At 39.1% G+C, this 24,908-nt stretch overlaps 1 protein-coding gene and 1 non-coding gene across 6 annotated transcripts in view; one reads left to right on the plus strand and one right to left on the minus strand.

Moving 5' to 3' along the window:
• Window positions 1–24,908, plus strand: part of HELZ (helicase with zinc finger) — a 159,254-nt gene that overhangs the window by 47,590 nt on the left and 86,756 nt on the right. For all 5 annotated transcript variants that reach the window (XM_043585067.1, XM_043585061.1, XM_043585062.1 and 2 more), the window contains 4 exons: window positions 414–521; window positions 1,572–1,869; window positions 13,428–13,695; window positions 23,465–23,798. In XM_043585067.1, coding sequence (XP_043441002.1) covers window positions 414–521; window positions 1,572–1,869; window positions 13,428–13,695; window positions 23,465–23,798 — 1,008 coding nt within the window. The remainder of the gene's footprint in view (window positions 1–413; window positions 522–1,571; window positions 1,870–13,427; window positions 13,696–23,464; window positions 23,799–24,908) is intronic.
• LOC122486289 lies at window positions 21,758–21,865 on the minus strand. The gene has a single exon (XR_006298126.1). It is a non-coding gene; the product is annotated as a U6 spliceosomal RNA (small nuclear RNA).

A 24,908-nucleotide genomic window follows, 5' to 3' on the forward strand; every position in this document is an offset into this window, starting at 1 on the left:
TTTTGTTTGAAACAATGACTTTGTTTGAGTCTTGACTTTATTTTGTGCTATATTTTGGTTTATTTCCTTATCTTCTATATGAAGAACTCAATTCTTGATGAAGTGTTTTTGTAGCAAAATCAGACTCTTGCTAAAATAAAGAGCAGAGCCAAGGCATTTGTTTGGAGATTTGCAGGTATTGTGTGAACCTTCGTTCAGGGAGCGTTTACTGCCATTTTGTTGTCCTTAATTTTTTTATGTCTTGTCTAAGCTTTATTATATCTTGTTCTTATAAAATTAATGTGTAAAATGTCTTGCTTTGTCAACAGTTCCATCCACATCTTCACCGTTGATATTTATTTATTTACCATGCCAAAAGTTTTGTTTGTGCTTTTAGGAATAAAAACGTAACACCAATTGTTGTCTATTTTCAGCTTAGCGAATGTATAGAGGGAGTGAAAGTTGAGCATAATCCTGATCTGTCGGTTACTGTCAACACCAAAAAGTCTCACCAGACATGGACCTTTGCTCTTACTTGTAAGGTATGAATTTTGTGTTAATTGAAGAATGTAATTTTTTTTCAATGTTCTTAAAGCTTCCCTGACCTTTAAATCCCTGTGTGAGACCATTGAAAATGTTTTCATCTAAATACATTCTTAAGTAGGTTATGTATTGTGCTAAAGTGTATTTCTGTATTCCCTTAAAGGTGTAATTTTTTTAGATTTTGAGATAAAGGTCTTTGTAGATATTTAGATGCTTGCTAATTTATTAATTTGATCAAGAGGTTTTTGATACATCGTCTTCCAAAGTCGGAACATAGGATGGGGTTCGTGGCTCAGAATTAACTATTTAAAAATCGAATTGTTTAATCTGGCAGTTCTAAGATATTTAAACAGTAGCAACTTGTTTGTATAATTGATTTGATGAAATCATGGATTCTGTAATAATGGGTTTTTAATATGAGACGTTTTCTGCAGTGCTTTCCATCTTGAATATAGTACTCAAAGTTTTAGAATAAAGCAAAGTCAAACTTTTCTGTGAATATGTGCAGTGGAAAAGTTTTGTATGCTTTTTGGTGGCATTTCTTTTACTGTAGCATCCGCATCTTGGGATGAAAAATCTGGGAACATTTAGCTTCGGCCTTGAACCCAATCCGTTGCCTTCAGAGGTAACTGCCCTCCTGTGAAGACTTCCTACTTAAAGCTAGATAAAACTTTTTTAGGCCAAAGGTATGGAAAGTTGGAGTTCGGTGGTCATACAGGGTGATAGCTTTCACCGCAAAGAAAGATGAGTGTGTCATGGAAAGAGCAGGGTGGTTAGAGATGTCGGATAAATCTGTCGTTTTTAAAAATTTCAGCTTTGCTGAGGTATCAGTGACATCATAAATACATGATTTTAACAACGGATTTTTGTTTTAAACCGTTCTGATTTTTTCTTAAATGGCTTGTGAGTACAGTTTGTATTTTTAACATAGTCTCTTAGAAGCGTGGGAAAGTAAAAGTCCCTGATGGGAATATTTTCATTGAAGAACCCAGTGACAGTTGGACTTTTCACCCCCTTGTACTCAATGAATTCCTTTGCCTTCCTTGCAGCCTGCAAGAATGCTGTGTCGGGTAGCGTTGCTCTATGATGCACATCGTCCTCATTTTAGTATCATTGCAATATCTGCCGGAGATAGTACTACCCAGGTATCGCAGGAAGTCCCAGAGAACTGTCAAGAATGGATAGGAGGGAAGATGGCCCAAAATGGATTAGATCATTACGTGTATAAAGTCGGGATAGCATTTAACACAGAAATCTTTGGAACTTTTCGCCAAACCATAGTTTTCGACTTTGGATTGGAACCGGTACTCATGCAAAGAGTAATGATTGATGCGGCTTCTACAGAAGGTAATATTTAGATTCCCCCCCCCCCCGATACAATGTATTAAAAGGCACTATAATGGCAGTATTAAAAGATACGTATTAGCCTCTAAATATTTCCTGGAGAGGGAATGAACGATAAGGCAAAAAAAAAATCCCAAAGCAATTGACTCATTTATTGGGTAATGAGATGAGAATGGTTCATATTATGCTCTGGTCTCTTTATGGAGTCATTAGGCAAACTTGCTTTGAGCTTCCCCAAACTTGTCTGAGTAGACGATCAGGTCTGTTTGGGTCTCTTAGCTTGGTTTCTGATTTTTTTTTTTTTAAATGTTTCATTCATTTTTGAGACAGCGACAGAGCATGAGCAGGGGAGGGGCAGAGAGAGAGCGAGACACAGAATCTGAAGCAGGCTCCAGGCTCTGAGCTGTCAGCACAGAGCCCCGCCCGGGGCTCGAACTCACAGACTGCAAGATCATGACCCGAGCCCAAGTCGGACGCTCAACCGACCGAGCCACCCAGGCGCCCCTAGGGTGCCTTTCTTTAATAGGATCTGCTCTGTGTTCCTGGGAAAGAGGTCCCTGGTTTCAACGTGTGAGCACCTGCAGAAGATGATAATTACTTTGCATGTTGTTACATTACTGCCTATTGCTAAATTTTATGCCGAGATCCAACAGGACAAGGAAGGGGCACATTACCCTGTATTTTCTTGGCTCTTGGTTGGATTTTTATAGGTGCTTTGTTTTATTTAGTGAGCACTAAATATTTATTTAAGAGGGACTTCATGTGAAACTTCCTATTGTATTGACTATAACTGACCCTATTGTGGAGTATGTTTTTTGCTCTGTACCACAGTGTCCCATTTGTGAGACCTAAAGTCTGGTTCATGAGCAAATGCTAGGGTTTGATTTTTTTGGATGCAGTGACAGGTGGAATTGTTCTGTCTCCTTTACTTTATCTGCTGGGAAGGTTAAAGCAACATTTGGGCCCAGATTGAACAGTTAGGCATTACCTTCTTGTGTGTGTGCCAGTGTCACCCAGACTTCCTTAGACCTCAGTTGAGGCTTATTTCTCACTTACTTTGATCTCTGTTACCTGTTTTTATTCTTTTGTATTTTGGATTTTCATCTTCTCCGTACTCTTTGGAATTAGAATATGTTAAATCCTGGGGCACTTGGGTGGCTCAGTCGGTTGAGCTTCTGACTTCGGCTCAGGTCATGATCTCACGGTGGGTGAGTTCGAGCCCTGCGTCGGGCTCTGTGCTGACAGCTCAGAGCCTGGAGCCTGCTTCGGATTCTGTGTCTCCCTCTCTCTGACCCTCCCCCGTTCATGCTCTGTCTCTCTCTGTCTCAAAAATAAATAAACATTAAAAAAAAAAAAGATAGAGTATGTTAAATCCGATAGCCAAGTAGATACAGTTGACAGAGTAAGAATACTTAATTTATATTTGCCGCTGTAGGAGTTCTTTGGCAGTCTTTTTCCTGCTAAGAGCCAGAGAGTGATTCCTTCAGGTGCTGCCGGGCAGATGGTGTTTGCTGGGACAGCGCTGCTCTGCACTGTGATGATAAAGGAGCTAGAGACCATATGGAAGCGAAAGGGCATGACTGTGTTCCAGTCACACTTTATTTTCAAAAACTGCGGGCTGGAAGTAGCCTGCATGCTGTGGTTTGCCTGCCCCTGTCCTAGTGAGTTGCTTTTAGAGACTAGAACTTGAGAACTATTAGGAGGCACCTTTTGTAAATCATGAAGAGAGACCACCACGTATTTCCCACTTGCAAGTATAATTTTCATAGAATGTTCTGGGCTTAAGTGTGGTGTGTGTGTGTGTGTGTGTGTGTGTGTGTGTGTGTACGTGTACGTACATATAGAAATATATATTTTTTTTAAGTTGTTTTTTTTGAGAGAGAGAGGGAGGGAGGGAGGGAGGGAGAGACTGTGTGCATGGGGGAGGGGAAGAAGGAGAGGGAGAGAGAGAGAACCCCAGGCAGGCTCCATACCCAGTGCCGAGCCCGAAGCAGGGCTCCATCTGAGCCGAAATCAGGTTGGATGCTTAACTGACTGAGCCATCCAGGTGCCCCACATGTGGGTTATATTTTAAAAGTTTGCTTTTAGATGGATGGTTTGTAACTCACAACTCATTTCCCCATAGAAATAAGTTTTTAAAAAGAAAAAAAAAAGAAGTAAGTTTTTAAGGGTTGTCAAAAATCTGTACTAGTTAATGAAAGCCTATTTTATTAATAATATAAAATGTTACATGTCTGCGTTAAGAAGAGAAAATGATGCTAATTAAGACTGATGCGGGAAGGAGGTGATGATGTAGATTTTAGGGCACCCTCACATGGGCTTGAGAGATTGAGGGTACTTTGACTACTTTTGCCTCAGGCATGTGTTACTTTTCTAGTGGGAGAAAAAGAGCAGTGAACAGACTTCACAGTCAAATAGGATTGGATTTGAGTCTCAATTTTCTCATTACTCGTGTGACATTTCTGAACTTCATGTGTAAAATGGGGCTAGTAATATCTATTTCAGAGGATCATTGTGGGAACCAAAATAAGCATTGTGTGGTTTCTGGCACATAGTAAGCACTTAGTAAATGGTAGCCGTTGTTTTTACCATGAGCCATGGTTAGAATAACTTCTGACTTACAAATAGAATGAAGAAAGTAGGAAGAGAGAAGGAGAATTTATTTTAAAAAGTGTGGACCAGGGGCTCTAGGGTGCATGCAGGAAGAGGGGCTAAGAAGCTGAGATAAAGACCTGAGCCCTTAAAGCCACAGCACCTGCGAATCTTGACAAGAGAAGGCAAGAGAAGTTGGTGGAAGACAAGTTGTCTGAGATGATTGATATTTTAAGTGTGGTCACTGGAAGAAATAGAATTCCCTCCCTCCCTCCCTCCCTCCCTCCCTCCCTCCCTCCCTTCCTTCCTTCCTACCTACCTACCTAACTACTTACCTACCAAACTCTACCCCCAGTGTGGGGGGATTGAACTCACAACCCCAAGATGACGAGTCACATGCTTCACCAACTCAGCCATCCAGGCAGGCACCCCAGTGTTTCATTTATTAAGTTTCTAATATACTAGTTTGAAAATATAATGAATTTTGTATTCATTGAGGTATAGTAGATGGAATTAATACAGTCAAGGATATCCTCTGATTTGGAACTAATAAAATGCCTTCCCCCTTTGTTCTTTATGTCTTTTTCTTTTTGCTGACCACTTTGCAGTTTGTTATCTTTGCTTATTTTTCTTTATAAAGTTTTACCTCTAAGCTGTTACGTTGTAGAAAATAATAAAAGTTAAGCATTTTCTTGAACTAACTTGGAAACATTAAGACAATTTCACATAGTGAAATTTTTCAAGGACAAGAAAAATAAATATAAAAGAGACCATTATAAAATGTATTTTGTGATAGGAGATTTTGAAATAGTATAAACAGAAAAACTTAAAAGCTAGGTTTAGGCAAGCCAGGTGACGTTTGGCTGACCTTTTTTTTTTTTTTTTTTTTTTTTTTTTTGGTCCATTACTGAAATGAGCTGACCTGTTGTGCTGATTTTTAGTTCTTTGGTATTTTCCCTACTCGTAAAATTGATGTCATTCAATATCTTGACGCTTTTGTTAAGTTCTTAAGTTTTTATTGCATGACTGTGCTTGTTTCATTGTGACTGTGTACAGGACCTCAAAAGAATTTTGGAGAAATGAAAGCAGGATGTAAATAGTGTGTTTGTTTCCTGCTTCTGTCTTAGTGCTGGTTAGTGTTTTTGATTATTACAGCAGATGTTTGTCAGCAAAAAAAATTGAGGGGAAAAGATTTATTTATGTGAAATCACAGTTTTATAAAAGATTCTCAAAAATAAAAATGTAAAAATGTCAGTTTCTTACTTGTATCTGTTTCTGGCATATTGTGTGGATAACATTCAGAGACACTGAGAGCAAGAGAACTTCTTTGTTAAATTGGGGACACACAGTGTTACATCCTGGCTGATTTTACCCCCAGCCGCAGCCAGTTCACTATTTGATCTTCCTTATTCTAGAATTAGGAGAAAACCTTTCAGATTTAAGTTGGCCAAATGCGGTTGGGAATTGGGTGGTTGAATTAGATGGGAGCCTTATCATATTTCCGTATAGTTTTGATAACAGTATAAATGATACCATAATATAATTTGGTTTCTGCACACACAAAGAAATGTAGTGATGGTATGAAACTAGAATTTGAATAGAAAATATCTTCAACACTTCTTCCATGTGATTGGCTGTTCATTGTTTAAGCAAGTTTTTGTCCTGAAATTAATGCTGGCAACATACATTTCTTTTCCATAAAGTTACATATTTGGACCATGCTGGACTGTGTTCTACTGAAATGAATAGGTGTTATGTTAATAATAGGTAAAGAATCCCATCTGAAAATATGTTTGGAAATGGTGCATGCTTTTTTTTTTTCCCTTAGAGATTCACAGTGCACCTCAGTAATTAAAGGCTCAGTGTCTGTCAAACTGATTTGATCCTGGAACTTAATTATATTAGTGCTTTACTCCTTAGAACTTAAAATCAAGTTACACAGCAGACATTTGCTTTTCTACTTCATTGTTCAGGATCAAATTAAAAATTCTACTTTAATTAATTCAGTTTGAACTGGGGGAAAATTCCCACATTTTTAAAAAATATTTTTATGATATGTAAAGCATTCAAACCTTTTCTATTTGCAGACCATGAATGAATTTTTTTCCCTCTAGTAGTCATATGGCAGTTCTGCAGAGTGTTAGGAAATAGGTATAACTTTAATTTTGCTGTTTTCAATTCTTTTCCCTTGTTGGTGAGGTTCAGGTTCAACAAGAGACACTGTATGCACTAAGAAATTTTGGGTTAAAGATGTGCCTCTGGTCTTGCTTTCTCTTTTTTTTTACAATGTTTATTTTTGAGAGAGAGAGAGAGAATGAGAATGAGAATGAGTGGGGGAGGGGTAGAGAGAGAGGGAGACAGAATCCAAAGCAGGCTCCAGGCTTCCAGCTGTCAGCACAGAGTCAGACATGGGGCTCGAACCCACAAACCGTGAGGTCATGACCTGAGCCAAAGTCGGACGCTTAACTGACTGAACCACCCAGACGCCCTAAGAGTTGTGCCTTTTAAAAATGTGTGGCAAAAGATATCTACAAAAGAACAAAATTAGTGAGTTGCCCTTTGCTTAGGAAACAAACTGTATTCATTATACACTTTACCCCACAGCTTTGATTAATGAAAAAAAAATTTTTTTAATGTTTCTTTTTGAGAGAGAGCGAGTGGGCATGAGCAAGGGAGTGGCAGAGGGACAGAGGATCTGAAGTGGGCTCTTTGTGACAGCAGCGGGCCAGATATGGGACTTGAACTCATGAACCATGAGACCATGAGACCATGAGATCATGAGATCATGACCTGAGCTGAAGTCTGAGTATCTGGAAGTTACATGTTGAAAATTATTTCTTATGTGTTTAATTTGAAAACTTGATACTTTCCATTACTTTGAGTCTAGCAGTGTATGTTAACATTAACATTAAAATTTAGTGTGACTTAATTATCTCCAAATTCCAGGGTTGTTGGTAAATTAAGGGTATATAAAATATTTGATATTATGTGATCAGAAAAGTACTAGAAAAATAGATTTAAAAAAATAATGCCTTTGTTAATAAAAAATATAATTGAATGGAAGCATGTAAATAGTGAGACATTCCTATGCTGTTATTTCGCTGTTTTAACTTTTTATTATCCTCTCTAAGAGGTTGAAAATTGGGATCCACAGTATGGGTAAACTGAGAGATGTTCATCTTGCTTCCATGTTGGCAGTTTTGGGGACGGGAATGGTACTGAAATGAATAGCCGAAATGGTGGTTTAGGATTACTTTCAGATTTGTAATTTTATTGTTAATTTGGGCAGTCCAGACGTGTAAAGGCGCCGACCAGAATGCTTCATCAGGAAGAGTGTGGTGTGTCCGATTTCGGAACTGAGGCTCGTTTCATCTCCTTCTCTTCAACTCCTAGATAGACGGAGCTGTTGTAAATATGTTCCACATGTAGCATGCGTGTGTCGTGTGCTGGTGCTGTGTCCACCCTTCCGCTAGACACGCACAACGCTGGATGTTTGTTCCTCCTTACCTTTTTTTAAATCTGCTCTCTGGGTTCTGTTAAGGATACTTTCCCAGTCTGCCATATTGTATTCTTCATCAAACAAACCAACCCTTTGGATGCTTCGTTAGACTGGTAACCATGTGGCTGAACGCCGAGGCCACCGCTGTCCTCAGTCACAGGGCCAGGGAGGTTGGGAAGCATATCTTGTGTCCGACTAGTTATTCCAACCTTGAACTCTGTGGAAGGAAGTAGCAGCTCTTCCCTTACGTTATCTTAAAGAAATTAGGTGCATTCTAATGACCTTTAATTTGTTTCTTGTGAATTTCTCTTAAAATATGTTTATAGCTTCTGCGTACCACATCTCTGGGTAACATTTATAGGTTTACAGTTCCTGTCAGATTTGACAGATTGGAGATTTGTTATTCTAAGAGTTGGTTAATAAACTCTCCCTGTATGGTTTTGTGAGTATTGATCCTAACCTATTCACTTCCAGTCTTTCCGGAGTGCATTTCATTCTAGCCTATTCTAGGTTGAAGAGAAGTGCGTACCGGGGACGAGGTGGCTCAGCTGCCCCGAGTAGTATACGTGTGTGGTTTAGATGTTAGCAGGTGCTAACATGTGCTGGGGGAAGGCGGGGGGATGAGGCCCAGTGGTAGTCAGGTCCCCACGGGGACCTCCCCGCCCTCCTCCATTGAACAGCGACTCTGCAGACCTGCCAACTGTAAATTAGGTGGGAATTTGAATAGGCTTAATCAGCTGCTTATTGTAAGAGAGGATTGGAAGCAGACGCTTGTCTCAAGTTCAGATGAAGCAGGGAAAGAGAAGTGGTTTTGGCAAATTATGTCCTCGGTAGCCACTGGCCACGGTTCATTTTTGATGTCTGAGTTGACGACTGAGATCAGTAATTTGCAGACTTTCTGGTGTTGGCACACATGGATTTTTTTTTTCTAAGTTTTCTTTTTTCTGTTCCCCCAGCTCTCCCTTCTCCTGTACTGTGGTTTCTTGTTTCTTTGTTTTATCTTATTAAAAAAAATTTTTTTTTAATGTTTATCTTTGAGAGAGAGAGAGACAGAGTGTGAGAAGGGGAAGGGGAGAGAGAGACACACACACAGAATCTGAAGCAGGCTCCAGGCTCTGAGCCGCCAGCACAGAGCCTGACGCGGGGGTTGGAACTCACAAAACCTGAGCCAAAGTCAGACGCCCAACCGACTGAGCCACCCAGGCACCCCTGTTTTATTTTTTTTTAATATTTATTTATTTTGAGAGAGAGAGAGCGAGCGAGCAGGGGAAGGGCAGAAATAGAGGGAGAGAGAGAGAATCCCAAGCAGGCTCCGCACTGTCAGTGCAGAGCCTGATGTGGGGCTTGAACTCACATGCTCTGTGAGGTCATGACCTGAGCCAAAATCAAGAGTCAGACGCTTAACCAACTGAGCCACTTAGGCGCCCCTTAACAATTCTATACTTTGCTCAGTTGTTCATCATGATACATGTACTCATAATCCCTTTCACCTGTATAACTCATCCGCCCCCCCCACCCCTACCCCCACCCCCACCCCTGCTCCCCTCCAGAAACCATTCGTTTATTCTTTGTGTTTGAGTCTGAGTTTTTCTGTTTTAATTTTTTTTAATGTTTATTTATTTATTTATTTATTTTTTTTATTTTTTTAAATATTTTTTATTTTTTTTTTCCAACGTTTATTTATTTTTGGGACAGAGAGAGACAGAGCATGAACGGGGGAGGGGCAGAGAGAGAGGGAGACACAGAATCGGAAACAGGCTCCAGGCTCTGAGCCATCAGCCCAGAGCCCAACGCGGGGCTCGAACTCACGGACCGCGAGATCGTGACCTGGCTGAAGTCGGACGCTTAACCAACTGCGCCACCCAGGCGCCCCAATGTTTATTTATTTTTGAGAGGAGAGAGAGAGAGAGAGAGGGAGACATAGAATCCGAAGCAGGCTCCTGGTTCTAAGCTGTTAGCACAGAGCCCAACTCAGGGCTCAAACTCACGAGCCTTGAGATCATGTGCTGAAGTCAGACACTTAATCGACTGAGCCACCCAGGCACCCCTAGCTTTTTAATTTAAATCCAAGTTAGTTAATGTATAGTGTAATAATGATTTCAGGAATACAATTTAGTGATGCATCACTTACATGTAACAGCCCGTGTGCCTCCCAACAAGTGCCTTCCTTAATGTCCATCCTCCATTTAGCCCATCCCCACAATGTAGCCCCCCCACCCCCCCGTTTTAGTTTATTTATTTTGAGAGAGAGTGGAGAAGGGGCAGAAAGGGGGAGACAGAGAATCCCAAGTAGGCTCCCCTCTGTCAGGGTGGAGCCTGACATGAGACTTGAACCCACAAACCATGAGATCATGACCTAAGCTGAAATCAAGAGTTGGACACTGAACCGACTAAGCCACCCAGATGCCCCTCCTGTACTGTGTTTATAGTCATTTAAAGAAACCACAGTGGAATAAAATTTAACATTGTTTGGAAATTGTGCTACCTGCTGAAGACACTAATTTTAATAATTTCATAAAACCAGGGTGGCAGTCATGGCACTATATAGACGAGAAAAACAAATACTGTTTCTCATGCCGCTTTTCCCAGAGTGACTTTCTGTATAATTTGCTTTGCACATTAAATAGGTGAACAAAAATCTTTTTAAATGGAAAGGTCTATTGTTTTCAGGTTTCTTACTATCCCAGTTACATAAATATTGGTTGGGAAGAATTAGTGACTGTTTGTTTATGTTTATTTTAAAGGGAGAGTGAGAGTGCACGAGCAGGGGAGAAGGGTAGAGAGAGAGGAAGAGAATGCACAAGCAGACTCCATGCTCAGCACCGAGCCCGTCGTAGGGCTCGATCCCACAACCGTGGGACCCTGACCTGAGCCAGGTTCAAGAGTCAGGCGCTCAACTGACTGAGCATCCAGATGCCCCAATTAGTGACTTTTTAAAGAATGTGAACATAATATTGATCTAGGCATAGTCTGATTGAATTTCTTATTTAAATAAAACTATGAAATATAACTCTCCTACTTCCAAAGAAGAGACATCCTTTTATTATATATTACAGAGATTCTTTGATATTATGTAGACTTTTTTTTTTTTCCATTTTCATTTCTTTTCATGTTTATTTTTGAGAGAGAGAGAGACCGAGTGTGAGTGGGGGTGGGGCAGAGAGCGAGGGAGACACAGAATCCGAAGCAGGCTCCAGGCTCTGAGCTGTCAGCACAGAGCCCAATGCAGGGCTTGAACTCACGAGGTGTGAGATCATGACCTGAGCCAAAGTTGGACGCTCAACCGACTCAGCCACCCAGGCGCCCCTAGTTTTTTTTTATTTTTAAAGAGTTGGGTTATTTGGTTTGTCACTATACTATTGCTGTTTCTCTTGACTTTTGAATTAAGAGAAAAATTTATGTACATCCTTGTTATTTTGATAATGTTTGTCATCTGACTTTTAGCGATGGTATAATCTGCTTTAGAAATGTTGGAGTGTGTGTAATTTAAATATTTTTTGTAGCTATGATTTAATGAATGAAAAGGCATGGCCCAATTTAGGATGATTGAGGCAGAAAATCTGGTTACTTTACTTTATGAAACTTATCCTTTCGAAGCTATTGCAAAGCCAGTCCATCCCTGCCTAATCCAGAGTATTATAAGAATGCAGACCAGCCTGGGGGCGCCTGGGTGGCTTGGTCGGTTAAGCATCCGACTTCGGGACTTCGGCTCAGGTCATGATCTCACGGCCCGTGAGTTCGAGCCCCGCGTCGGGCTCTGTGCTGACCGCTCCGAGCCTGCAGCCTGTTTCAGATTCTGTGTCTCCCTCTGTCTCTGCCCCTCCCCCGTTCATGCTCTGTCTCTCTGTCTCAAAAATAAATAAACGTTGAAAAAAAAATTAAAAAAAAAAAAAAAAGAATGCAGACCAGCCTTATACCTTGATGATTATAGGTGTATTTGTTTCTCCATTGGAGAAATAGTAGAACTGGCATGTAAAAATACCTTTTCAAGGAGCAACGGCAAGAAATTAGGGCCTTTCCTTTTTTAATTTTTTGAAACGTTTAAATTAGGCCCTTTGCATTTGAATCTTTAATAAGACATTAGAATAAACTATTTTCTAGTATTGAGAATGTCTTTTGGATGACTATACTTAGGTGTTTATAATTTATATGTAACATTTAAATGTAGGCAAATCTCTCACTAAGCATTACATGGCAATTATGCATTGTTCTCTCATTATAAAGATAGTACAGGGTAACTTATTTTTGTACTTTGGACACTTAACTCATCTCTGTTTAAACTTTTTATTATTTCTTCCCCAAATTGTAACCTGAGTTGTGAAGCCATCTTTTCAGTTACATTACATTAAAACTGGATATCAGCCTAATGAGTCAGTCAAGCAACTCCCTCCCCCCCCCCCCCTTTGGTTAAGTTTCATATTTATAGGTCTATGTATGCTCCACCCAATAGAAAAGTAGTATGTCCTGCAAATAGAGCAAGCCTACTCAGCACTCAGAATTCATGTTCCGGGGGCACCTGGGTGGCTCAGTTGGTTGAGTGACCGACTTTGGCTCAGGTCATGATCTCGCGATTGGTGAGTTCGAGCCCCGCATCGGACTCTGTGTTGACAGCTCGGGGCCTGGAGCCTGCTTCTGACCCTGTGTCTCCGTCTCTCTCTGCTCCTCCCCCACTTATGCTCTGTCTCTCTCTGTCTCAGAAATAAATAAACATTAAAAAAAAAATTAAAAAAAAAAAAGAATTCATGTTCTGATATATTTCACCCTGTGCTGGTACTGTCCTACCTTTTTTTTTTTCAGAGATGTCAGAACTGGAACAGTCATTCATTTTGACATTGTGCCCTACTTACAGTATAATTTAACTGAGGCTGAACTGGATTTTTCTGATAGGGCATTTGAATGGCACATTGTATCACATTTTAACGAGGAATTAGCAGTGTTTTTCCATGAGTATTTTCTAAAAGATTTTTGTTTGTCATAAATTGACTTTCAGAGAGTTTCACTGTGCTTTACCACATGCGAAAAGGTTAACCTTTCATAGTGTTCTGATCGTCTTTTTTCTATAATGGGCAGGTATTGTTAGTTGGAGGAGAAAAGTGTTTATCATCCAATAGATTTTATCTTATGAGGAATTTATTGTATTTTCTTGCAGTTCAGATTTCTTTGGACTAAAGAGTTAAGTTCTAAATGTTAATCTGCATTTTAAAATGTTAATAACTATTTCTGGTATGTCTTAGCCTGGTGTTAAAAAGGAGGCATTTTTTTTTCCTTTTACATGGGTTCCTATTTATGTTCTTTTGTTAACCTAGACAACACATTTCTGATATGGGAAAAATTCTTTGTTACATGGGTTTTTGGATTGTTTTTAAGAATTGTTAGCTCAAGCATATAAGATGCTCCTACCAAAATGTGTAATGTATTTGAGAATTTTAATGTTGTGCTCTTTATAAACGTGTTTTTTGTTTCCATTTAGATCTTGAATACCTGATGCATGCAAAACAACAGCTAGTAACCACAGCTAAGCGTTGGGATTCTTCTTCTAAGACTATTATAGATTTTGAACCTAATGAAACTACTGATTTGGAGAAGAGCCTTCTTATCAGATACCAAATTCCTCTCTCTGCTGACCAGCTGTTTACCCAGTCGGTTTTAGACAAATCATTGACCAAGACCAACTATCAGTCACGGCTGCATGACCTTCTTTATATTGAGGAGATAGCCCAGTATAAAGAAGTCAGCAAGTAAGTTACGTTAGGAATACTTTTTTTTTTTTTTTTTTTAAACAAACTCCCCTTTCAGTGGTATTTTTCATTTTTAAATGAAAATGGAGGTTTGCCAAAGTGAAGACAGGCAGTAAAGATTGTTATTCAGTAGCTGTCTTTCTGTGCCGTGTCCTGTTCATCTCGGCATCCCTAGTGTTTAGTATGTATTTCATTTCCATAAGACTCTGCCACGTACTAGGTGTGTAAACATGTCCCTGCCGTACCGGAGGTTTCTGTGAATGGTAGTCAGAGCGAGCATTCAGTAAATATTGGTTGAATAAATGTACAGAAACTGAAAGAGACTACTACATATCTTGGAATGCAATTTTAAGAATGAAATGATTTAAATCTTCAGGGAAACTATTTGATAATAATGGAAATACCTCTATAGCCACTTACAAAAGCTTTAACATATTTTGCATTTTATCCATATGCCACAAGTTAAGTCCAAGCATAAATCCCAAAGCTTATTTGAATCATTATAGGAAAAGTAATCCTAGAAATTAAAGTTTGAATGAAGGCAGATATTAATGAAATGGTTGGTATGTTTGGTAGTAGCATTCCACTTTTTAGATGAAATGGGAACAAGCTTTAAACAGTGAACCACAGTTATGATACATGAGTATATTTTTGTAAGCAGTTTTCCCTTTGAATGTAGCCTAACCAATCTATTTTTTTTTTCCGGGCTGCCTTATTGGTACCTTAACATTAATTATTAATAGATACTGAACCCTTACTAAGGTATATATTTAGAAAAGGAAAAGTAATAACTTAAAGATACCTTGTGTTACTCTATTTATAGATTAAATATGATCTGACTTTTGGAACAGATCTAATTTCAAATTACACGCATGTAAAATTTACAAAGTCAGAGTGTATTTTTGTTACCCTTAAGACTTTAAATCATGGCTGGGGTGCCTGCGTGGCTCAGTTGATTAAGCATCCAACTCTTGATATTGGCTCAGGGTGTGATCTCACGGTTCCTGGGATTGAGCCTTGCACGATTGGGCTTCATATGAGCATGGAACCTGCTTGGGATTCCCTCTCTACCTCTCTCTCTGTCTTCCCCTCCCACAATAAATAAATAAACATAAAAGAAAAAAAGACTTTAAATCATGGCCATTGATGGGCTCTTACAAGACTTTTTTTCTCCTTTTTTTTTTAAATCTTTATTTATTTTTGAGAGAGCAGGTATGAGTAGGGGATGGCAGAGAGATAGACAGAGGATCCCAAGCAGGCTCCACACTGTCAGCACAGACCTCGATGCGGGGGTCTAACTGATGAAACATGAAATGACCTGAGCTGAAATCAAGAGTAGGTTGCTTAATCAACTGGGCCACCCAGGTGTCCCTCTTACAAGACTTTCACTGACTGTCTATATACAGTTCTAATGAAATAGTCACTTATTAAATAACAAGGACAGTGGCTTGTAACATGTATTTTCACATTATTACTGTGCATATATGTTATTTACATGGTCATAGATTCCTTTTCCTTAGTAAAGAACACTTTGATAAAATCATAAAGTTTGGGATGGAATAGCTTATTTTTTATTAAAAGAATTTTTTTAACATTTATTCATTTTTGAGAGATAGAGCATGAGCAGGGGAGGGGCAGAGAAGGAGGGGAAGATACTGAATCCGAAGCAGGTGCCAGGCTCTGAGCTGTCAGCACAGAGCCCTGCCCAGTATGGGGCTTGAACCCACAAATTAGGAGATCATGATCTGAGCTGAAGTCGGACTCTCAACTGACTGAGCCCAGGCCCCTGTTAATTTTATTTTAGAGAGAGAGAGAGAATGTGCGAATGAAGGAGAGGGGCACAGGGAGAAAGAGAATCTCAAGCAGGTTCCACACTCAGTGTGGAGCCTGATGTGGGGCTTGATCCCATGACCCTGGGATCACCACCCGAGTGGAAATCAAGAGTCAGTTGCTCAACCGACTGAGCCACCCAGGTGCCCCGGGATGAAATAGAGTTTAGAAGCTTACCAGAATCTTAAGAGACTATTTTGGAGTACCATAATAGAAATTCAGAAAAAATTATTTGTTTAATATTCAATGATTTAAAAATCATTCCATATATATTATCTCAGAACTTATAACTAAAGACCAATAAACTTGTGGATTATTACATTAAAAATAATTTTTTTTAAATGGAAATTTGATTAGATAAAAGAATAAACCCTACAAAATTGTGGAGGTCAGATTCTGATCAAGAAACTAAGTGGATGAAAGTTCACTCTGAGAGCACCTTGCAAAGGCTTCTAAAACCCATAGAAGAGAGGCTTGAAAATATCAGCAACATGAAATGAACACTGGTGGCAAACTAAGTTGGTATATTTCTGGAGGAAAGTTACTTATTTGGCAGTTTGTTTTTATTTTATTTTATTATTATTATTTTTTAATTTCAATATGAAGTTTATTGTCAGATTGGTTTTCATACAACACCCAGTGCTCATCCCAAAAGGTGCCCTCCTCAATGCCCATCACCCACCCTCTTCCTTCCTCCCACCCCCCATCAACCCTCAGTTTGTTCTCAGTTTTTAAGAGTCTCTTATGTTTTGGCTCCCTCCCTCTCTAACCATTTTTTTTTTCCTTCCCCTCCCCATGGGCAGGGGCAACTTCTGTTAAGTTTCTCAGGATCCACATAAGAGTGAAAACATATGGTATCTGTCTTTCTCCCTATGAGTTATTTCACTTAGCATAACACTCTCCAGTTCCATCCACGTTGCTATAAAAGGCCCTATTTCATTCTTTGTCATTGCCATGTAGTACTCCATTGTGTATGTAAACCACAATTTCTTTATCCATTCATCAGTTGATGGACATTTAGGCTCTTTCCATAATTTGGCTATTGTTGAGAGCGCTGCTATGAACATTGGGGTACAAGTGCCCCTCTGCATCAGCACTCCTGGATCCCTTGGGTAAATTCCTAGCAGTGCTGTTGCTGGGTCATAGGGTAGATCTGTTTTTTGGCAGTTTGTTTTAAAGGTCTTTAGAAGGTTTGATCCTTTTGGTGTGGTAATTATGAGGAATCATCCTGAAGAAAGAATAGGAGATTCTTAAATTAAAGATGCTTGTAAACAAATGTCTTTCAAGAGTAGTGAAGAGCACGTTAAGTAAATTAATAGCCATGTGATCCGAAACTGCAGTAGTTCGCCCTTGTCCGCGGTTCACTTTCTGAGGTTTCACTTACTGTGGTCAGCTGTGGTCCAGTTGATGATCCTGCTTGAGATACATCATCAGGTCAGCGATAGCCTAATGCTGCGACACTATGCTTATGTCACCTCACTTCATTTCCCTTCACCTCACTCACTTCATGTCATCACCTAGGCCTTTGATCATCTCACATCATCACAAGAAGCATGAGTGCAGTACAATCAGATATTTTGAGGGAGATACCCCACGCACATAGCTTTTATTACAGTATATTGTTATAACTGTTACATTATTAGCTATTGTTAATCTTTTACTATGTGAACATATAAAATTTTATCATAGGTGTGTACGTGTAGGGAAAAACATAGTGTGTGTAGGGTTTGGCACTATTCATGGCTTCAAGCAGTTGCTAGGGGGCTTGGGACATATGTGCTGGAGATAAGGGGGGGACTACTGTATTGAAATTATGTTCTCGAAGAATTTTTGAGTCAGTAAATATGCTCATGATACAATATAAAGGGGAAGATATGTTAGTTACGAAAGGAGCCACTGCAGTTCTGATTTTGTATGTACAAACACATATATGAATATATTTGTATATAAAAATACTGAAGAGTTAAAGCAAAGTGTTCTGGCTGGTGAAATTACAAGTGAGTTTTATGTTCTGATGTGGTTCTCTCTATTTTTGAAATGTTGTGCCATGACCTCCTATTACTACTATACTAAGAAAAAAGCAAAGAAATGGGAAGGAAGCTAGAATGATGTCAGTTGCAGCTCTTGATGATCAAGGTGTAAAATCGCCCTCAGGTATGACAAGAAAGATTGTAGTTAAGACAGAATGTAGACAACGTGGTAAGACTGCGGTAAGACTGTATACAGTAGTCTTTTTATAGGAACATCTGAGCTTTCTTTTTTTTAGTCTTAAAAATTAGATCTTTAAAATAGTTATTGACTCAGATAGCGATGTTTACAACCTGAATGTAAGTCTGTAGGGTCACTTTTTATGTGTTACATATGCTAACTGCACAAGAGTTTGAAGGATCTTAAAGACAGAGATGAGAATTTATTGTTACACGTCTAATGTGACAAGTAGATAGTTACCGCGTCAGAGAATTCTGGAAAATTTTCAGTGATTCTCTCACCCACAGGTAACCCTGGATATGAAGGCTGGTAAATTACACTTCTGAAAATTTTGTGAAGTACAGCATAGCATTGGTACACATACAAAGAAGCAAATCCTACTAGTAGATGGAGTTCTCAGTGGGTATCTGTAAGCAGATGGACAAGGGCCACATAACAGACATAAATGAAGGATTTTCAAGAATCTTTGAGAAAGTTTTGTATATGGTGCTTCCGAAAGCTTATTTTCTGTTTTTTCCTTCTTTCCCCTTTAAACGTAACATTTATTTATGTTTTCATGTTGCCTTGAATTTAATTCACATTTTGATAATTCTTTAAGCACAAATAACATGACAGATATATTTAAAAAATGGATTTGGGGGAGGTCTGTATGCAGCTACTAAACTCTGTTGTAGCATAGGTTATCAGCACACTTTTTCTGTAAAGGGCCAGCAAGTAAATATTAAAGGCTTTGTGGACTTCATGCAGTCTTTGTTGCATAGCTTCTCTGTTTTGTTTTTGTAAATCGTTCTTAGTCAAGGACCATCCAGAAAACAGGTTGAAGGTTGGATTTGATCCTTGGGCCATGCTCTAGTGTGTCTGATTGGGTCATTTTACTTGTCGGATCAATCAGTACCAGTCATCAAAGCAAACCCAAGTCACCATTAGAATGGTGAAGAATGTTTTATTGTGAATTGAGACTCCCCTTAAAGCCAGAACACAATGGTTTGGGTAAATAGACTCCCTCTAAATACCCTGGATGTGTATTGATGGTAATAATGTATTAGGTATGCACAGGAACGTGCCTCTTTAGATGTAGTCAGACCTAGCACATGATGGATAGAATATTTCCTAAGGTCACCGAGAATAGATTGGTCGTTTGCGAACTTTGACAGTTTAAGCAGAATAGTGCTAATCATGAAAGCAGTGTCGAGGGACTTCACACCGATAGTGTACATTTTAATTGTAAAGATTGGACTATACTTCTACATGGTCGCCTTAACATTCCTTCCCTGAAAAAGGATTGAATGAAGCCTCTCAAAATTAGACAGGATATATTTTGGCTTGCGTTTGGATGTAGTAATCAAGTTTATCTTTTTATTTTCTTTACTTTAAAGAAAGGGATGGTTTTTCAAAGCAGTCCAGAAATGAAGATTTCTTTTAATGTTAAGTTTTAGTGTGAGTTGTGTGGAGGTGGTAAGGATAATACTTCATTTCAGTTAAGTTTTGGAAGATGCTTCTGAGTTCCTGCGAGATTAAAAACAAAGTATTTCTCTTGTCTTCGGCTCCGTGTTGATATGCATTCATTGAGTTATGATTCTGCCTTGAAGTGGAATCCACTTGATTCTTAGATAAACATTTTCAAAAGAAATTGGCTTTGGCTAACGTAATTGTGCCCATTAAAGTGTGTGCGGGCCCAGCCTGATCAGGTTGTTGTGGCTTCTCAGTGCTGGCAGCTGGCACGACAGGCCTGGTGTGTGGACGCACATTTCATCGTTCAGATGGATGAGGCGAGGCGCCTGTTGAGTTCGCCTCAGCAAACCCAGGTATTGGCTTATTACCTTGGTTGATTTTTGTTATCATTCATTTAGTCGGAAATCGTGTAAAGTGAAATTCTCTGTATAGCACTGAAATTCTTTTAAAGAGAGAGAACTGTTCTTTTCAGCTGTTTCTTTTCAAGAGAGAGAACTGTTGCTAAGATTGATCGAGCCGTATATCTTGTAGCTAGGTATGATGGGAAATTGGTCAAAATTTGCATGCCTGCTCTTCTGCCATTTCCCAAAAGGCGAGGAAGTGTGTAAGCTTTAAGGCGGATTTCAAAATGTGGCAAGCATTGATGGCAAGATGGGTTTTCTTTTTATTAAGAAATATCTTTTTAAATTGTAGGATATATTTTGTTTTTAAGGTGTTTCTGAATTATTCAATCTTAAAAATACGTTATTTTAAATACCTAAGAAAGCTTACTATCATAACTTCATCAAAATACATTTTATTAAAATAATAAAACCCATTTTTGATATTTTATTTAATTTTATTTTTAAATGTTTTTTGTTTTTGTTTTTGTTTTTTTTTTTTTGAGAGAGTGGGCACAAGTGGGGGAAGGGCAGAGAGAGGGGGACAGAGGATCCGAATCGGGCTCCGTGCTGACAGCAGAGACTATGATGCGGGGCTCGAACTCATGAACCCTGGGATCATGACCTGAGGCTAAGTCGGAAGCTTAACCGATTGAGCCACCCAGGTGCCCCTAGCCTGTTAATTTTTTAGAAAATTAAACCTTACTAGCTGTAACTTCTACTAGAAAGTCTATGTCGTTTTAGAGAGACATATGCTTTAAAATAGAACAGGGAGGCGCCTGGGTGGCTAGTGGGTTGAGCATCTGGCTTCACTCAGGTCATGATCTCACGGTTCGTGAGTTCGAGTCCCACATTGGGCTCTGTGCTGAAAGCTCAGAGCTTGGAGCCTGCTTCAGATTCTGTCTCCCTCTCTCTGCCCCTCCACTGCTCATGCTCTGTCTGTCTGTCTCTCTCAAAAATAAACATTAAAAAAAATTGAACATATGATGTACCTTCTGTGGGAAGAGCTATATTTCTTAGTACTTTTATTTTCCAGAGAGCCGATTTAAAAAAAGGTAAGGAGGAACAAACACGCACTGTTTTCTGGGTTCTGTTAAGGATACTTTCCCAGTCTGCCATATTATATTATGGTTGTTATATTAACCTGTTTTGTTAATAAAAAGAAAAAAAGGACAGGTGAACATAGATTTTATGTAAACTAGAGAGTGTAGTATACTTTTATTTTTATATTAGGACTGATTTTTATGTGAATCTTAGTGCATGGTCTAGTCTTTAAGGAGCCAAATGTAACTAGTTAACATACAAACTGTATTTCTTTAAGTTATCACTCTACTTTTCTAGTTTGCATCTAGTGAAATATGTGTAGAGAATGAGAAAAATATAATGTAATTTTTAATAATTCCACACATGCACATGGCAAATTCTGCTAGAATTCATTTGTTATTCATATAAAGCCACATTTTTGAATACTAACTTTAGTATGTAGTTACGTATGTTTGTGTAGTCTTATGTGTTCTATTTAAAAAATTTTTTTTTAAATGTTTTTATTTACTTTTGTTTTTTTTTTAACCACTCTTTTTTTTTTAGTAGAGAACTATTTATTTTTTTTTTCCTTTTTTTTTTAAATGAAATTTATTGACAAATTGGTTTCCATACAACACCCAGTGCTCATCCCAAAAGGTGCCCTCCTCAATACCCATCACCCACCCTCTCCTCCCTCCCACCCCCCATCAACCCTCAGTTTGTTCTCAGTTTTTAACAGTCTCTTATGCTTTGGCTCTCTCCCATTCTAACCTCTTTTTTTTTTTTTTTTCTTCCCCTCCCCCATGGGTTCCTGCTTAAGTTTCTCAGGATCCACATAAGAGTGAAACCATATGGTATCTGTCTTTCTCTGTATGGCTTATTTCACTTAGCATCACACTCTCCAGTTCCATCCACGTTGCTACAAAAGGCCATATTTCATTTTTTCTCATTGCCACGTAATATTCCATTGTGTATATAAACCACATTTTCTTTATCCATTCATCAGTTGATGGACATTTAGGCTCTTTCCATAATTTGGCTATTGTTGAGAGCGCTGCTATGAACATTGGGGTACAAGTGGCCCTATGCATCAGTGCTCCTGTATCCCTTGGATAAATTCCTAGCAGTGCTATTGCTGGGTCATAGGGTAGGTCTATTTTTAATTTTCAAAAAATATGGAACGCTTCACGAATTTGCATGTCATACTTGCGCAGGGGCCATGCTAATCTTCTCTGTATCGTTCCAATTTTTAGTATATGTGCTGCCGAAGCGAGCACATAAATGTTTTTATTTACTTTTGAAGGAGAGAGAGAGCATGAGCAGGGGAGGAGCAGAGAGAGAGGGAGACATAGAATTTGAAGCAGACTCCAGGCTCCGAGCTGTCAGCACAGAGCCCGACACGGGGCTGGAACTCACGGACTGTGAGATCATGACCTGAGCCGAAGTCGGACGTTAATTGACTGAGCCAGCCAGCCTCCCCTTATGTTTTTTATTTTTAAATTACTATTGGAACTTGTAAACTCCTATTATTTATTACATGCACAAATAGCTATTCATATGTGTTATTTTTCTTAAAGATTTCTCTAACAATATTTCTCTTCCCTTATACTTTGGAACTTTAAAGTATGTAAATGGATATTCAAATTTTTAAAATAATTTTTTAACATTTATTCATTTTTAAGAGACAGAACATGAGTGGGGAGGGGCAGAGAGAGAGGGAGAGAAAGAATCCAAAGCAGGCTCCGGGCTCTGAGCTGTCAGCACAGAGCCTGAGGCGGGGCCCGAACCCACGAACTGGGAGATCATGATCTGAGCCAAAGTCAGACGTTAAGTGACTGAGCCAGTCAGGCGGCCCACTATTCAAATTTTTAATACAGTGTTTTAATTAGATTTGTTTTCCTAATATTGTAAGCAGATGTTTCCATTAAGGAGATGTTCAGTATTTTTAAAAAGTTTCTTTTTCCTTTTTTCCTTAAGAATTTATAAGACATTCTCGGCATCATGTATTCAAAAGAAGATTTGAAAAGAAAACAGTTCAGCAGTACCATTAAAAAGTAGCGTTTTCCAAAAATGGATGTATAGATTTTAGAACAATTTTTTTATTCACATATTTTAAACTTTCCTAAGAATAAGTAGGAAATGTCCTTCCCTCTTTTGCTGCTTTGTCTTCTCTCTCACAGCACTGTTTCAAAATGGCAAGGGAGGAAGCTGTCAGTTCAGATCTTTCTTTCAATTATTTCTTGACCATGTAGATCTTGATTCCCTGCCCTTATTTGACACACATATTCTCTCTCACGCTCACGTGCAGACGTGGGAGTGCAAGCGAGTGTGCTCGCCGTTGTGTAATAAGCTAGGCTTTACCCTCTCCTCCCATAATTCCTGCCTGACAACTGTCTCAATGTGGTCATGAACAGAAAGTTTCTTCTGGATTGTATTTGTTAATAGCACTGAAAGAAAAAAAGTCCATTGTAGTTTCCACATAGCACATTTCTTACTGGCTTTAGGTGATTTTAGTTTCAGTGGTCCCTATGGTATGTTTAAGTAGATTTTCATATTAATATAAAATACTTCATTTTATTAAAATATAGTTAGCTTTATCTTAAATGTTCAGGTGTTAAGAATGTTCGTATTCTTCAACTAAGTACGTGTCTTTATTTACTTGGGTGAGAGTTTATTCGCTCAAAGAAAGTTTTGTTTCCAGCACGGATTAAAGGCAGATAAGTAGTATATGTATATAATTTGTAGCTTGATGGAGTGGAATTGATAATGATGAAGTTTTACGTTTTTGTGTGTTTAAATTTGATTTATTCTACTCTTTTAGTTTTTATGTTTTTGATATATAAAATATTCAAACTCCTTTTCTACTTATGCTTTAGGTTCAACCTTAAAGTGCAATTGCAGATTCTAGCAAGCTTCATGCTCACGGGAGTTTCTGGAGGCGCAAAGTATGCTCAGAATGGACAACTTTTTGGTCGCTTTAAGCTTACTGAAACACTTTCTGAAGATACTTTGGCTGGACGGCTGGTGATGACCAAAGTCAATGCTGTTTATTTATTACCAGTCCCTAAAGAGAAGTTAGTACAGACCCAGGGAACCAAAGAGAAGGTTTATGAAGCTACTATTGAAGAGAAAACAAAAGAATATATATTTTTAAGGATATCCAGGGAATGCTGTGAAGAACTTAATCTTCGGCCTGATTATGACACACAGGTGTGTTTTGATGTGGGGCGACTTAACTGTGGTTGTCTTAGTGTCCTTGTTTTCATTCCTCTGCCGTAATGAGAAGTGCAGTTGGCTTTGAAGTGTTATAGTGGCGGGTGGAGAATTGGACCTTAAAACCAGTTGTCTTTATCTAAGTAACATCTACAATGTTCCAGTCTTATACAAGGCCAAACTTTCTGATTAGAGTTTTGTTTTATTTTATATGTTTTTTTTAAGTTTATTTATTTTGAGAGAGAGAGAGAGAGATTGAGAGAGAGAATCCCAAGCAAACTTCACACTGTCATCGTGTAGCCCAACGTGGGGCTTCAGCTTATGAACTGTGAGATCGTGGCCTGCGTGGAAATCAAGTGTTGGACGCTTAATCGACTGAGCCACCCAGGCGCCCTGAATTGTATTTTATGTATTTCTTTTTTTTTAATGGATATTTTATTTTCAAGTAATCTCTACACCCAGTGTGGGGCTCGAACTCACAACCCCCGAGATCAAGAGTTACACGCTCTACCAACTAAGCCAGCCAGGCAACCCTGGAATTTAAAAAATTTTTTTTTTTTTTAACGTTTATTTATTTTTGAGACAGAGAGAGACAGAGCATGAACGGGGGAGGGTCAGAGAGAGGGAGACACAGAATCTGAAACAGGCTCCAGGCTCTGAGCCGTCAGCACAGAGCCCGACGCGGGGCTCGAATTCACGGATCGTGAGATCATGACCTGAGCCGAAGTCAGCTGCTCAACCGACTGAGCCACCCAGGCGCCCCAACCCTGGAATTTTAAATCAGCAGAAGAACAAATTAAAGGAAGCTAAGCTACATCCAGAGACAGTCCTCACCTGAGGTGGTTTCTGAGGACAGTTCTCACCTGAGGTGGTTCATATTCTCTTCTCTGTATGGTTTTTTTGGTGAACATGTTTTCACTCTGCCCTAGTTAACCAGAAAGCTAATCATTCACTCATTCATTTGTTCATTTATTTTTTTATGTAAGTAGGCTCCATGCCTAGTGTGGAACCCAACACGGGGCTTGAACTCAAGAGTTTGATATCAGGACCTGAGCTGAGGTGAAGAGTCCGATGCTTAACCGCCTGAGCCACCCGGGCGCCCCTCTT

Source organism: Prionailurus bengalensis, chromosome E1 (genome assembly GCF_016509475.1).
Source record: "Prionailurus bengalensis isolate Pbe53 chromosome E1, Fcat_Pben_1.1_paternal_pri, whole genome shotgun sequence".
Classification (NCBI taxonomy): Eukaryota; Metazoa; Chordata; class Mammalia; order Carnivora; family Felidae; genus Prionailurus; species Prionailurus bengalensis.